The sequence below is a fragment of the Quercus lobata genome, chromosome 11, assembly GCF_001633185.2.
Source record: "Quercus lobata isolate SW786 chromosome 11, ValleyOak3.0 Primary Assembly, whole genome shotgun sequence".
Taxonomy (NCBI): domain Eukaryota; kingdom Viridiplantae; phylum Streptophyta; class Magnoliopsida; order Fagales; family Fagaceae; genus Quercus; species Quercus lobata.
Genome location: NC_044914.1, coordinates 39,939 through 54,989, shown reverse-complemented (window position 1 = coordinate 54,989; position 15,051 = coordinate 39,939). Strand labels below are relative to the sequence as shown.

General features: G+C 36.5%; 2 protein-coding genes across 8 annotated transcripts; one reads left to right on the top strand and one right to left on the bottom strand.

Moving 5' to 3' along the window:
• The first annotated feature begins 45 nt into the window (after positions 1–45).
• LOC115969057 (L10-interacting MYB domain-containing protein-like) lies at positions 46–5,970 on the top strand. Of its 5 annotated transcripts, none has more exons than XM_031088619.1 (6): positions 46–639; positions 3,078–3,208; positions 4,246–4,303; positions 4,401–4,890; positions 4,992–5,223; positions 5,310–5,970. In XM_031088619.1, the coding sequence occupies exons 3-6, from the start codon at positions 4,266–4,268 to the stop codon at positions 5,762–5,764; spliced, it is 1,215 nt and encodes a 404-aa protein (XP_030944479.1). In that variant the 5' UTR covers positions 46–639; positions 3,078–3,208; positions 4,246–4,265; the 3' UTR covers positions 5,765–5,970. The 5 variants fall into 5 exon arrangements, with proteins under 5 accessions (XP_030944479.1, XP_030944478.1, XP_030944477.1 ...); XM_031088618.1 differs by having other exon boundaries at positions 3,078–3,259; XM_031088617.1 differs by lacking the exon at positions 3,078–3,208.
• Positions 5,971–6,153: 183 nt separating this feature from the next.
• Positions 6,154–8,305, bottom strand: LOC115968908 (protein BPS1, chloroplastic-like). 3 transcript variants are annotated; one of them, XR_004086823.1, is made up of 3 exons: positions 8,135–8,305; positions 7,696–7,775; positions 6,154–6,621 (listed from the first exon to the last, which is right to left on the bottom strand). XR_004086823.1 is itself a non-coding variant. In XM_031088448.1 (2 exons), exons 1-2 carry the CDS (start codon positions 7,278–7,280, stop codon positions 6,387–6,389), a joined length of 381 nt encoding a protein of 126 aa, XP_030944308.1. In that variant the 5' UTR covers positions 7,281–7,389; the 3' UTR covers positions 6,154–6,386. The 3 variants fall into 3 exon arrangements, 1 of the variants encoding a protein (XP_030944308.1); XR_004086824.1 differs by lacking the exons at positions 7,696–7,775; positions 8,135–8,305 and adding an exon at positions 7,135–7,389 and having other exon boundaries at positions 6,154–6,736; XM_031088448.1 differs by lacking the exons at positions 7,696–7,775; positions 8,135–8,305 and adding an exon at positions 7,135–7,389.
• Positions 8,306–15,051: the final 6,746 nt, after the last annotated feature.

The window sequence follows — 15,051 nt, the reverse complement described above, 5'->3', positions numbered from 1 at the left end:
AAACCATAATCTCCTTTCATATATATATATATATATATATAGTGAGCGTTTGGATAGCAAGGAAACTGGCGTTTTGCGCGTTTACGTTTTGCTCTGCTGGGACCCACGCGCACGCGAGCTGAAGAAAAACGCAAGTCTGGGCTGTTGCTGAAACGCAAGTTTCCTCCTACTACACGCACCGTTTCACTTATCCTCCTACACGCACCGTTTCATTTAAAAAGCTCTACGCACCGTTTCAATGCAAGAGCTGAAACAATCAACCCATTGCCTCTTGCGTGTACTGTTCATGTCTCAAAATGCTGAGGAAAACGGTGCACAAGCAGAAGCTGTTAAAACAGAGCATCAACGGTACGCAGTCCATTGTAACGGCTATTTCCATTCTCACGGCTTCTGCTTTTTCTCTCAACTACCGGTGGCAGAATGCCTTCAATCCCCTTCAATGCTCCATCCAATTCGTCTTCAATGTCGTTCACCTACCCACCAACCAGCAAGATATCAAAACAGAGCACAGCAATTGATTACTGCAAACCCAGTAGGCAGAACCAAAAGAGAAGATCCCCTCTGTTCAACAAACGCTCGAGCTCACCTTCTCTCCGCTTCGGTCATCGTCGCTGCCACTCCCCATCTCTGCATTCACGGGTAAGTTGTTGGACTCGAAGCTTCATCAATTTGTGTTTTTTTTGGGTTTAACCGTTTGTGTGTGGTTTTTGTATTCAACTTCTGTGTGTTCTCTGTTATGTTTTCCATGACACTAGTGTGGGTTTATTGATCCGTTGTCTAACACGAAAACGCTCACTTAGTGCCTCTGTTGGATATACCATTGTTTACTTTGCATTTTTCAGATGAGTTTACTTTGCATTTGGATACACCATTTCTGTTACTTTGCCTAACTGAATGCACCCAAAGTGTTTGTTTAAATGCCGCAATGAGTATAGAAGGTAGTTGTATGAAGCTTCATCAATTTGTGGTTTTTTGGGTTTACCCGTTTGTGTGTGGTTTTTGTATTCAACTGCTCTGTGTGGTTCTATCATATTATTGCATCATAAGTACGAAATATATATTTGATTTTCTTAATTATAGTCAAATCAAAGTTCAAAATTTGTAAAATTCTTCTTAATAACAGTTTGTAGACTTTTTCCCTACTAATCATATAAGGGTGGAATAAGATTTTTTTTGTTGATCTTCTGTTATGTTTTCCATGACACTAGTGTGGGTTTATTGATCCTTTGTCTAATACCATCATTTCTCTTAGTGCCTTTGTTGTATTTGGATATACCATTGTTTACTTTGCATTTTTCATATGAGTTTACTTTGCATTTGGATACACCATTTCTGTTACTTTGCCTAACTGATTCTAAAATGCACCCAAATTGTTTGTTTAAATGCCTCCATGAGTATAGAAGGGAGTTGTAGGAAAAATGGTTAAAGAGAAGAAATCAATGGAAGGTGGTAGTAATGATGAAAGAGCTGACTGGAAAGACCCTCAGGAACTAGAGGCTTTTTGTCGGTTTTGTGCTATTCAAGTCATGGCAGGCCAAAGGAAGCCTACTGGATTTTTGTCCAAAATTGGGATTAGTGAAGTGATTCGGCAGTTGGGTGAGATTGAAAAAGTAGTGACTTGGCTGCAGATTAAAAACAAATGGGATCATTTGAGAAAAAGGTGGAAGATTTATAACAAGTGTTTGGAGAATGAGACTGGGTTAGGTTATGATCCAGCAACTGGGATGTTTGACGCACCTGATGAGTGGTGGAATCGAAAAATTGCGGTTAGTTTTGATCAATACATAATTGTGAAAAAATTTAGTGTCTAAAACTATATTCTTGTGTTCTAACTACTAGTTGTCCACATGTAGGCATGTCCCGATGCAAAAACCTTGAAAAAGAATGGTTTGCCTAATCGTGAGCTTCTGAACATCATGTTTGGAGGCACGGCTGCAACAGGGAGAAATGCATTCTGCACAAGTGGTCCAATACCAACGGAAACCACCGAAGGGTCTGGGGACTCTGGTAATAGTATAGAATTTGTTGACCCCCAATGTGAACCCGTTGTGAATGATGACGCAATGGAGGTTGAAGGTCCATCATCGTCGAGGGTAGGACCAGCAGTGAATAAGGGAAAAGGCCTAGCAACCAGTGTCCACATCTTCAAGCCAATTTCCAAGAAACCAAAAAAAAAGCGTTCAACCGCGCAAGAGATGTCGGACTCTTTGAAGAGTATCTCAAATGTTATTGTTGCAAGATCTAGTGTAAGTGCCCGTACACCATCTGCTCCCACAGCAACAGATCAGATTAAAGAAATTCTGGACATGGTGTTGAGTCTTCCCGGGGTGTACTCGGGTCATTACCTTCATTTGTTCAGCACTATCTACTTCATGGAAAAAGAGCCGGGTAGACACATGTTTGCAGCACTTTCCGATAACAAGGATATCCAGCTAAAGTGGCTAGAAAAAGAGTACCAAAGGCACCCTGATTATCATATTCCGTGAAGGAACAATAGATTGTCTCGATAGGTTGTGTAGGCTTGGTGTAGTAATCAAACTTTCAGTGTTGTACCTATTGCACTATTATATTTCTTTCTTTTTTATTGGTAGGAACTAATGCTTGTTATGAGTGTGTATGTAAGACAATGCTCATCATTCCTATGTGTTTGAGCTATATTTATATATGTTTGTTCTATGTTTCTTTTATCTGAATTTTGCATTTAATATTTTAGAATTTAGCCCTTCTCTTGCTGGTAACTGGAGTTTGTGATGGATGGTTGAGTTTGGTAGATGCAAGTTAGGAATTAATGGAGAAAATGAGCCATTTTGTTTTGAAGTCAAAAGGATTATAATACTATCTTTTGGCTCTACCTACACTTCATGTATTTTGATCTACATTGGTCTACATAATTTTGATCTGTTGGTCTGCATAATTTTTGAGATGCCTGCATATTGCTGCCTGCATTGCTGGTTCTGTACTGCTGGTTCTGTATTGCTGCCTGCATATTTTTTTTTTTTTGAAATCAAAGATTATTTATTTCATGAAATTTGTGGAGTGGCTTTTGAGATTAACATTTCTTGGTCTTCTATGTGTAGGGAAACGGACCCAATATTTGCTTAACTGTCAAAGCAACCAAATAGAGAATGTTTTGAGCCGGCACTATAGAAAAGGAAAGTGCCGGGCCTTTTAGAGTTTTATGCAATGTGAAAAAAGAAAAAAAATGAAGGTGCTCAATCAACTACCAGTTACTTGTAGGCTGATTACTTGGCTATTATAGGTGCTCAATCAACTTCTCTTTTTTATAAATTTTTAGGAATAAGGCTTGCCTAAGTTTTCCCCTCTTTTTGATATGTTCTTAGTTTTTATTTTGGTCATCTAGTAGTTTGTTTGTTCATTGTGTTTTTCTCTTTTTTGGGCTGTCTTTTATCTACCTTTTCTCTTTTGGAGACCTCTACCCGATCCCTTGTATCTTTCTCTCAATATTTATTTTTATTTTCCTTTCAAAAAGGAAAAAGTTCTATAGCCTTCCCTAGATATTGGAGCAGTTGGCCAAATAAAATAGAGTAGGGTACTTTGTGTACACAGCCTCTGTACATGAGGTGGATTAGGCATAGTAGGCATATTAGGCATTGGGAGCTACCTATGGTTTGAAATGGTGGTTTTCTAGTAAGCTGTTGGGAGAGGAGAGGAAGAGCCTAACTTTGTTTGGATATGGCCTTGTGGCATGAGTAGTTTTTGTGAAAGTAATATTTTTAAGATTGAAGGCAGATGCTTGTGGTGGCATGAGTAGTTTACTGCTTAGATGTGGCATGAAGTGGTGCTGGTGCTAGCTTTGTAGAATGCCAGTGGAACCTGTTTAAATGCATCCCAAATGTTTTAGCATCCAAAATAGTAACAAATACTTGACCGTACTGTGTCCTTGAATTATTTCACTGGAAAAAATAAGCTTTAACTAATTTAACAAACGACTAATTTGAGCCAGCATTTAAGGTGACTAAAGGCATAGATTTGAAATATGGTAGCACTGTGAAATATCCTAGTTGATCAAATAAACTATTAATACATTAAATATATATATAAAAATATATATATATATATGTATATATATTGATGTCTACCTTGAATGTTTTATTGTTATTGCTTAGACTATTTTCTGGTTATTATTTTTTATTGGTTGTATAGCATTAGATATCATCCGTATTTCAAGGCTCTGAATTGTAAGCTTGATATCTTTTGGATCATTGTTCAATATCTATAAAGCAGTCTCAAGGTTTACAAAAAGGATGGATTTGCTAAACGACTCATCTGATTCCCAGCACAAGTGAGTTTCAATAAACTTTAACAACTTCTTTGTAGGCTACATATTATAGTATGACATGAATAAATGTACATGCAATTAAAGTTGGTAACATATGCAGCGACGCAGACTTCGATCTGAGTGACGACATTGTACTTGCAGCATATCTAGCCGGGTGTGCATGTCTAGCTTACGTGAATACCTATATGACCAAAGTACCATTGCATACGAATATACAAACTGGCTTAGAATGGGTACAATATATTTTAACTGGACATGAGAAGAAATGTCGAAGAAATTTTAGAATGTCAAGCTGTGTGTTTAGACAATTGTGTAATACACTGCGCCAGTATGGATATTACGGTACCAGAGGTGTTTGCGTGGAAGAGTCTCTGGCAATGACATTGATGATACTTGGTCATGGTCAGGGTAACAGAATGGTGCAGGAAAGATTTCAGCACTCGGGTGAAACAGTGCATCGACACATGGGCACGGTAGTTACATTATTAGCCACCGTTATGGCACGGGACATTATCCAACCTGATGATCGTACATTTCGGGACGTGCCAGAACATATTCAACATTCAGATCGATATTGGCCACATTTTAAGGTGTTTTGTGAATTTAGTATCTTCACTTGATTTAAGTTAAATTATCTTTATGGTCTTTTTACATATTTTATTTTACATGGTATTTTTGACACAATGGTTAGGGTTGCATTGGTGCAATTGATGGGGTCCATGTCCCCGTGGTCATTGATGTTAAGGACCAGCTCCCATACTATGGCAGGAAGGGGATCACCACAACAAATTGCATGTGCGCATGTGACTTTGACATGAAGTTCACATTTGCATGTGTTGGATGGGAAGGATCAGCGCATGACACGAGGATTTTTTACAGCTGCCTCAATAATGAGAGTTACAACTTTCCGAAAGCTCCAGCTGGTTTGTAAATATTCAGTTTAATTACAGTATTAAAGTATGTATTAATGTAGTGAATATTCGCATGTAATAAACGTTTTCATTTGCAGGGAAGTATTATTTGGTTGATTCAGGATACCCTATGAGGAAAGGGTTCCTTGCACCATATAAGGGGGAGAGGTACCACATTGGAGAATTTCGGCCTTCTGAAGTGTTGCATCGTCCAGAGGAGAGGTTTAATTATCTCCATTCATCACTCCGTTCGGTCATAGAACGAACTTTTGGAGTTTGGAAGAAGAAATGGCAAATTTTGACACATATGCCACCTTTTAAGATGCACACTCAAAACTTGGTCATTGTTGCTACAATGGTTCTTCACAATTTCGTTAGAACACATGAGATAAACAATGATGTTGAATGTTCAGGATCTACAGAGGGCACATCATTTGGTAGTGAGACAGGTCATTATGATGCCATGGCAGAAACAAACTCAATCTTGGACGAACCTCAAATGAAACAGGTTCGTATGCGTATCACAAGATCGATATGTGCGGACGATAACTGACTTTTGTGGGGATCATAATTGATGGTTTTTTGAGTTCGTGGATTTGTTTTGTTATGAATCATGAGGATGAAGTGTTAAATCTGTATCTTACAAACTTGCAGGACACTTGATAGTTTATCCAAATTCACACAAAAAGTGTTTTGTTGTTGGCATCGACTATGTATTTTTCACAAGTAGAAATAAGACCAATTATCACTTTCGTACTACAGTGCTCGCATTGTACTCTTTCTGATACGTTAGTGTGAAAAGATGAAGTTCACACTCAAAACAGATTTCCAATGAGTTTTAAAATAAATTTGCATAATATAAAGGCAAAAACAAATACACAACGTGTTCAAATAGATTGTAAAATATTCCAAATAAATGACATTAATCAAGAAACTTGATGTAAAAAAAAGCCATTCAGGCATAATAATATCAAATAGAAAAGAATCAATAGAATAATATCAAATACAAAAAAATGTACATCAAGCCCTAAACAATTAAGATTGTACTCTTTCTACTACTTTGCAACCTAGCTTTGGGTCAAAGACACTACTACTCTCTCTAACATTATAGAGCAAAGCATCACGCCCAATTAAAACTACATGAAAAAAGCCATCATATTGGTTTGTACGGAGATCTAGTCCCTCTGAAAGTCCACACCATCTTGGATCATGGGATACAATTTCTTTACACTTGTATGAACTGCTTCGAGCTCTTTCAAAACTGTAAATCTTGCAGTTGAATATAAATTTCTAATTTCGCTATTAATGCTAGTTTGCAAACCGGTCAAAGCTTGTGCCCACAAATATTTGTCATCAACATTCTTGCTAAACAACTTTCTTCGAAAACCGGAGAGTGCTGAAGCAAAGACACTGCAGATAGCAGCAGAAAACTTCAATCAATAAAAAACTTCACTCTTATTTAGCCCAAGGGAATGCCATGACAAGAAGTTACAAGGCGTCTAGCAAATAGATTGATAGCAAACCCCTGCAAAGAGAACAGAAAGATGCTCAAGTGAATTTGTCATGTGAATCTGATGCATCAGCAATACCATGGTAAGGATGCAGAAATATAAGCAAGTTAAAAATATCTGTGAAGGAAACCATAAGCACATACATACACAACAGATATGTGTGCGTGTGTATTGTATGTATGTATGTATAGATCTGCATGTATGTGTTTGTGTGTGTATGTGTCTCTATAACATAACCCATAGCAGTTAGATTTTGCAGCTGAATTAATTGGAACAGACCTATGATCCCCCAGAAGGATTAGCAGCTTGGAGACTATAATTCTTATAAAAAAAACCTTTGCAAGGTGATTTATGAAAGATTTCTAAATAAATAAAACCTCCATAGTATGGTTTAAACAGATTTAAACAGAACCTTTGCAACTCTTTCAGAGACAACAAACATCTTTGATGTCTAAAATGCTGAACTTTGACAGGATAAAATTGCATATGAAAAACCAGAACCCTATGAAGCTGACAAAGGATAGAGATGGTAATCTGCACAGCAAAATCCAAGTACATTCTATAGTCATTTGTTCTGAAAACTTACAGAATTATAGATAGCAGACAATAAAGTTAAATAAGTAATAAATAATCAAAATGACAGAAAAAATACCTAAGGTTTGCTGATTTCTCTCTCTATAGACATGACTAGCATCATTACTAATATAGAATAAGCTATACTCATTAGCTTACAACCAAAGGCAGAAAGACATTGGTAGGAATTTCTACCGCTGAGTACAACACATCTAAATTTGCTGCAGTTTAGAAAGTAGGCAGAAAAGCTAATTAAGAAGCTTGACAACTATAAACAGAAATCACTTCACCTTTTCAAGAACAGTATACACCATTTAAATCTTTTAAACATATAGAGAAAGTTCCATTGTAGTCCTTAGAAAGTAAAAGGGAGAAGCTGTCTCAGTATATAACCAAGCACCTTATTAGTTGAAGACTTAGAAAGTTCCCTCTCTTCTTCAACGAGATCATTTCCCAACACCTTCCCCTCAAACATCTTTCCTGTATTAAACAAAGAACAACCACATCAGGCCATTTGCATTTTATAAATGTCATTAAAATATTAAAAATAATAATTCATGAAATTGCATATGATAAATGTCTTAAAAATATTTAAATGCTAAAGTCACTCAACAAAAGTCGGGCAATGCCCTGTTACTTGGAAAGTGCATTTTTATCAAAGTACAAAACTCTTCTTCATTTGAAGCACAGAATGAAGAACACCACAATTGAAAATCAGATAAAGAGAGGGCATTCACAATTCTAACATCTTTGTTGAGAATATTTGGGATTATATGTCAAAAATAAAATTAAAAGAAAAACATTGTCAAACGGAACAGAGAGACTGAAAGAAACATTACATTTTCTTATCAACCATTGCCAGCCTTCTGAACACTTTCAATGGTTAACTGAAACAATTAAATTGTGGGCACTGCAAAAGACAAAACCAATGGATATTATCACTGGGAAAAAAAAAAAAAAAAACCGAGCAACATTTATGGAATTTTAAAAATCGATTGGAAAGGGGAACGAAATCACCTTCAGTATTGGGTAATATGACATCCATTTGCAGATAAAACCAACAATCTTGCGGGTCGGAACAATTTACATTCCCATATATTTATGGGAAGAGATGTGCCATGGGTCGGAGCTCGAGGGACGGAGGGAAAAGGGTGAAATCGGTTTCTGGAAGGGAGAGAAGACGCCGGCGTCGGACTGGTGTTGTCTTCCGATAGATGGATTTGTCACCTGGGCTCTTCGCCGGCGTCGGACCGATGTAGGTCTTCCTTCATCAATCTCGGATGGGCGTGGAACTCTCCGCAGCAGAGGCTTTAGCTAGGGTACGGTGAGGAGTGGAAAAGAAAATCAGGAAAAAATTTTGGTATTTATATGCTACAGTAATTTCAGCAGCGCTACAGTACTTTCAGCCAAATTTATCACACGCGTTTTCCTATTTATTTGCTACAGTGTTTTCAGTTTTTAGTTTTCAGTTTCAGCAAAAATAAGCTCAATCCAAACGGACCCATAATATGCATGAAATACCTGATAATAAAAATAAAAAAATATGAAAGAAACCATAATCTCCTTTCATATATATATATAATATGCATGAAATACCTGATAATAAAAAAAAAAAAAGTATGAAAGAAACCATAATCTCCTTTATATATATATATATATATATATAGTGAGTGTTTGGATCTGCAGCGCATTTTCACATTTGTTTTTTTTTTTTTTTTTCTTTAGCGCATATAAATAGTAACATCAAATGGATTCATTATGCAGAAGACAAAGTGCACTGTTCACGGGTTCCACAGCACTATTCATATATTTAAAAATTATTTTGCTATAGTGTTTTCTGTCTTCAATTTTCAATTTCAATAAAAATAAATTATATCCAAACGGATCCATAATAATGACTTTTTTGGTAATTTATATTTTAAATCCCAATTTTTCCTAGAGTTAGCCAAACATTTTACTTTTTTCCAAAAAAAAAAAATTAACAGTTTTTACTAAACACTCTACTTAAAGAAAAGAAACCATTAATACCATAGTTTTTAAAACCACCACTTTTAAAAAAACACTGTTACAAACATAATAATAAACTTTCTATTCCTATAATTAAAGAAAATAATGTTCTAAAATAATAATAATAATAATAATTATTATTATTATTGTTATTATTATTTCGTTTATTTTCTTCTTCCCCAAAGAGGGCTGATAAGTGATAATCAATTTTTTTTTTTTTTTTTTTTTGTAGAAACTGTGATAATCAATTTTGATTATAAGAAATGGAAGAAACTTTTCTTTTCTGCATTTTGGGATAGTAAAGTTAATCATAACAGTTTTGAATGTTAGACATCCAAAATTATGTGGTTTCTTTTTCTCTCTCTCTCTTTTTTTTTTTTTTTTTGAATAATTATGTGGTTTCTAATTATTCTAACGCTGACTGGAGAATTCACATTTCACACGATATACTTTTCAACGTAAATACTAATCAATATTTAATGTACTAAAAAAGTAGATTGAGACGTGAGTGCCCGTGGATAGGCCACGTACCTGCTTAGAATGTCATTCATGCCAGGAGGTAGTATATCGTACCCGGCATAAATGCCAGGTCTCTCACGCACATGCGGGTCCGTAAGGCTTATATTTTCTATCCTGTTACAGTGGTTTACCGAATAAGTCTTCTGCCACATAAATGGCAGGTCTCTCACGCACATGCGGTCCGAAAGGCTCATATTTTCTATCCTGTTACAATGGTTTACCGAATAAGCCTTGTGTCATATAAAGTGACATAACAAATGTTATAATTTATTTACTAATAAGTTGTAATTAGTGGAGAAATGGTGGTGGGTCCATGTAGAGATACCCTTCCATCAACCACAATTCGTCATATGGGCGAGTTATGATATTTGTTGTGACACTAGAAGGACTCGTGGTTTCCCTTTGCAGTAGTAGTACTAATGTGGCCTCCTAGATTTTAAATTTTTTTAGTAAATAATAATAATTGTTAGAACATACCAAAAAAATTTTTACTCAAAAATATATGTTACTTTTAATAATTTTGTAAAGTTGAATTTAATTAACTATGTGCTAACTCTATTCCGTGTCAAATTTGCTTGTAATTCAGTATTTAGAAATCTTGTATTTAGGTGGGAAAAATGTAAGGGCTGAGTGTGAGAGAGTATAAAGAAATTGATCAAGTGTGCAACAAGGAAGAAACTGGCGATTGGACTCGCGACTGACTTATGAGTGGTGACCCGCCAAATGTGTCACATGTGTGAAGCATGTAGGAAGTTGAAGGGTCACGACAGCTGGATCACTACAGGACAAAAAATATAGTTTGGCCTTTCTGTTAACTAGCGACTGGAACTCGCGACTCATTTTAGTCGCAAGTGACTTGCCAATTCACCCTATTTTGCTGAAAAAACTGACTTTTCACATTCCATCTCATACCTTACTATATATACTCCTTTACCCACGAAATGTAGAAAGATTCTAGAGAGAATTTTGTGAGAGAAACCCTAGAGAACAATAAGATTGACCCATCCATAATCTTAGACATTGATTCTCCAAATTCCTCTACTCTCATCCTCTCCATTGTCATACCCATGTGAGAATCTTAAACCAAATGCTTACCTTACCCAATCTAGAGTAGTGAGAAGGTTATTGGTGCTTGGGAAGCAGTTCAAGAGAGAACCAATTCATTTGGTTGATGCAATAGGCTTATTGTGAGATTCGATAAGTTAGAGAAGACAGGGTTCGGCGTAACCTTGATGGAGCAAAAGCTTGGAGGGCTTAGGTGCATTGGGTAGATTAGGTTTGGAGGGTCTATTGCTATTCATGTATTCCAACTGATTTTCTAGTGGATCATTTACCGCTTAAAGGGCGGTAGAGAAGTTCTTCGCCAAGTTCTTCGGTTTCCTCTTCGATAATACGTGCCTGTGTTATCTTGTATTTGTATCTCTCTTTCCCTTACTCTTTGCCTTTAATTACTACTGGGTTGTGATTAATATATGGCTTAGAGTAGTTTGATAGTTTGGGTATTGCTTATATTTCATATTCCGCATATATATTGTTTGAATATAAGCTTGCTTGATTTTTTGTAATTGGGGGTCTAAACATTCACAAGTTTTTTATACACTGGGTGAACTTTCAATTGGTATTAGAGCGGGTACGTTTTGACAGATTTCTATATCCTTTGTGTGATCTGTGACCCTTAGGATGGATAGGTCTCAATCCCTCAATGCACCTCCCTTCTTCGATGGGAGTAATTACGCATTTTGGAAAGTGCGTGCATTCTTATACCCTTTTGATAAGAGTGTGTAGGATGCTATTGAGATTGGTTGGACAAGGCTGGAGGCTGCCAAATCTACTTGGGACAAGACAGCTCTCGCAGCGGCTAATGCTAATAGCAAAGCACTTAATACTATATTTTGTGGTGTCTCACCTGATGAATTTCACAGGATATCTCATATATCAATTGCAAAAGAGGCATGAAAAATCTTGGAGACTACCTGCGAAGGCACCAAGAAGGCGAAGGATACCAAGCTTCAAATGCTTACCACTCGATTTGAAGAATTGAAGATGAGCGAAGATGAATCATTCGACTCATTCTATGGAAAGCTGAATAAAGTGGTAATCGGGAAGTTGAATTTGGGTGAAAAGACAAAAGACTCTAAAGTAGTAAGAAAGATTCTAAGATCATTGCCGAGAGCTTCTAAGCCAAGGTGATTGCAATTGAGGAAAGCAAGGATCTTGATGAGATAAAAGTCCAAGAACTTATTGGCTCTCTTCAAACAGATAAGCTATCTCTACCATCTCATAAGAAGGGCAAATCTCTTGCTCTTAAGACAATCAATGAGAGAATTGAAACTCAAGATTCCTCGGAGGAGGAAAAGGTTGAAAAAGAAGTGGCTTACCTTGTAAAGAACTTTCGCAAGTTCTTGAAATTTAGAAAGGATGGGAAGTCCTTTGAGAAAGGAAAATCTTCCACTTTCAAGAAAGATAAGAGGGACTTCTAAAGGAAGGATTCCAAAGACTCCTCTTCTTCTCAAGTAATGACTTGTTATGAGGGCAACGGGCTTGGTCATTTGAAGAAAGAATGCCCCACCTATTTGAAGTCTAAGGGTAGAGCTCTTGCTACGACCCTAAGTGATTCGGATGGCTCTAACTCCAATTATGAAGGAAGCTGTGATGAAGAAGGAAACTACTCAGTGTTCATGCCCATTGCATCCGTAGATTCTTTGGAAGATTTGAGTAATCTTGTGGAAGAGTTTGACGAGCATACCGAAGTGGAATCTATGGGTGTTGGAGATGAATCTGATGATGGAGAGGAAGTGTGTCTATGAAGGAACTAATAAATTGCAAGAATGCTACAATGCACTTCTTGAGAAGTGTGGAGAATATGCAAGAGTGGCTAAGGTAGCCATCAGAAAAATGAAGAAAGCTAAAGAGGATTATAAGAGCATCCTCATGCGCTACAAAGAAACCAAGTGTGAAGTTGAAGGGTTGAATGAAGAACTCACCAATGCTTATTCTAGGATAAAGTTTCTTGAGCTTGAAGTTGTTCAAGCAAATGCTAAAGTGGAACGGGTTGCTTCAAAGAAACTTGATGAAGTCCTTGCCTACCAAAAGCCCTTTTCAGATAAAAGCGGCTTATGTTATATCGGAGAAAGTAGCTCAAGCTCTCAAGTGTCTAAGGAAATGAAGTTTGTTAAGGCGAAAGAACCATCAACTCCTCTTGTTGACAATGTAAAAATTGAGAAGAAACAAAATGTGGTGAATCAAATGGCTTTGATGAAGTCTCCCAAGCCAATTGTCACTAAGCCTATGGCAAGAGGAAAGTCTTTTCCTAAGACACAAAAAGGTCCACAAGCTCAACACTATTGCCATCATTATGGAATCCGAGGGCACACGAAACCGAATTGCTACAAGCTCCAAGCATTGAAAAAGGCGGATCATCAAAAGCCAAAAATACAAGGAAAAGGCAATGAGAAGCCCAAGCAACCAAAAGGGCAAGAAAGAGAACCTGTTATGAGCGATGTGATGAAGATGATTGACACCATCACCTCATGCTTGGCCAACTCCACCCTCAGGTTTGAGAATTATGGCTTAAGCACCCAATCCTTAAAGGATATCATCCCAAATGCACATGCCATGTGGGTGAAGAAGGGAGCACATGCATAAGCACTACAACATGTCCATGCATTAGTTCTTTCAATATCATGTGACTCTCTTGGCAGTTTGCTTATTTTAATTTTAGCATGTTTTTATTGTTTTTGGTTGTTTAAAAACTTTGATTGTTTGTTGTTTCTTTTGATCATTCTTTTCTTGCATTGTGTCAAAAATCCAAAAACACATAAAAAGTATAAAATACAAAAAGTTTGATCGGTAATGTTGTGCATTTTCATGTGTATGTTTAGTCTTGTACCTTCATACCAATGGCTCTGTGCATTAATGAACTTAGTCTGTTCTCTATGCACTTGTATCTTTGTAGGAAACATTTTGACATCTATGTGACTGTTGTAAATAGATCTTCAAACTTGTCATGAACGATTAGTTAATAGTTGTGTTGATCTTGAGACATGCATAGACTGGTGTCTATATCTCTTCCCACTCATTTATTTATTTATTTCCTTAATAGCTCAACTTATGTCAAATATTGAAAAGAGATAATGAGCTGCAAAAGCCGTCGCATATACTAATATTTGACTAGGAAAAAGGGAAAGCGACTTGTATTGAAATGTATGGTGCCAAAAGTCAAAGGCTTACTCAACAAATTGAAATATCAAAAATTTCAGGCACCAATCCCAGATGAGATGTAAAAATTAAAAGAAAAGAAGCCAAATGAAAAGCTTCTAAATCAAATGTAATCAAGTTCTTGTGGGAGGTCATATATGCTTATTTTTATGACTGAGATAGGTCACTCTACTTAGTACAAGCTGTGTATGACATGGTTGAATTGATCATTGAAGTTTCACATTAGACTAAGTACTATCTCATGTTTGATACTCACCCAAATCACGTATGTCTATGTTCAATAAATGGCTCATTCATTTGTGTAATTGTACTTGATTAAATGTGATGTAAATACTCAATCATCTATTGATCAAATCCAAAAAGGTTTTTGAGTGTTTTAGTTGTTTTTGGAAAGTATTTTGTTTTGAAAAATATCACAAGAATCCAAAAAATTTGCAACTCTGTTTTTGGTCACTCACTCGCCAGTTGTGAGCTTATCCAGAAGGTACTCGCGACTCACTAGCAAGTGGAATGTTAAGTTGTGAAAAATACTTAGAATGTTTTCCAAAATCTGGAATTTTGGCGACTCATTCATGAGTCGCGAGGCCATTCAGAAGCATTCCGACTCACTGGCAATTGGAAGTCCCAGTCGCAAAAAAGACTTAGAGAAATTTTTCAAAATATGGATTTAAGGGTTTTTGGCGACTCACTCTGTGACTCACTCGCGAGTCATTTGAGTCGCAAAAAACACGTGTTTTGCGAATATAGGGTTAAAATCAGACAGTTTTTTCTAAACTTTTCATTTTCCCTCGCATCACGTGCGTATCTCTTCATCTTCTCCACCTCTCCCTCTCTCAAACTGCCATTTTCACTCCAAAAACCTCCATCTTTCTCTACAATCTTCACACCAAATCAAAGAAAAGGTATGGATTTTCACTTCTTTACACTTTATTTCAAGTTTGAAGCATTATATTTCATGGATTTGTTGTTGATATTGAGGTATTGGTATCTATATAACATATTCTACCATCTG

What these genes read in the sequence shown, in the direction of transcription:
- LOC115969057 (XM_031088616.1), top strand. Translation starts at nt 421, where the DNA reads ATGCCTTCAATCCCCTTCAATGCTCCATCCAATTCGTCTTCAATGTCG. An exon ending in CCCCATCTCTGCATTCACGG is followed by an intron (nt 640 to 1,400) that starts GTAAGTTGTTGG and finishes CCATGAGTATAG; the next exon opens with AAGGGAGTTGTAGGAAAAAT. An exon ending in GGTGGAATCGAAAAATTGCG is followed by an intron (nt 1,767 to 1,853) that starts GTTAGTTTTGAT and finishes GTCCACATGTAG; the next exon opens with GCATGTCCCGATGCAAAAAC.
- LOC115968908 (XM_031088448.1), bottom strand. Translation starts at nt 7,280, where the DNA reads ATGTACTTGGATTTTGCTGTGCAGATTACCATCTCTATCCTTTGTCAG. An exon ending in TCTCTGAAAGAGTTGCAAAG is followed by an intron (nt 6,622 to 7,134) that starts GTTCTGTTTAAA and finishes TGCTATCTGCAG; the next exon opens with TGTCTTTGCTTCAGCACTCT.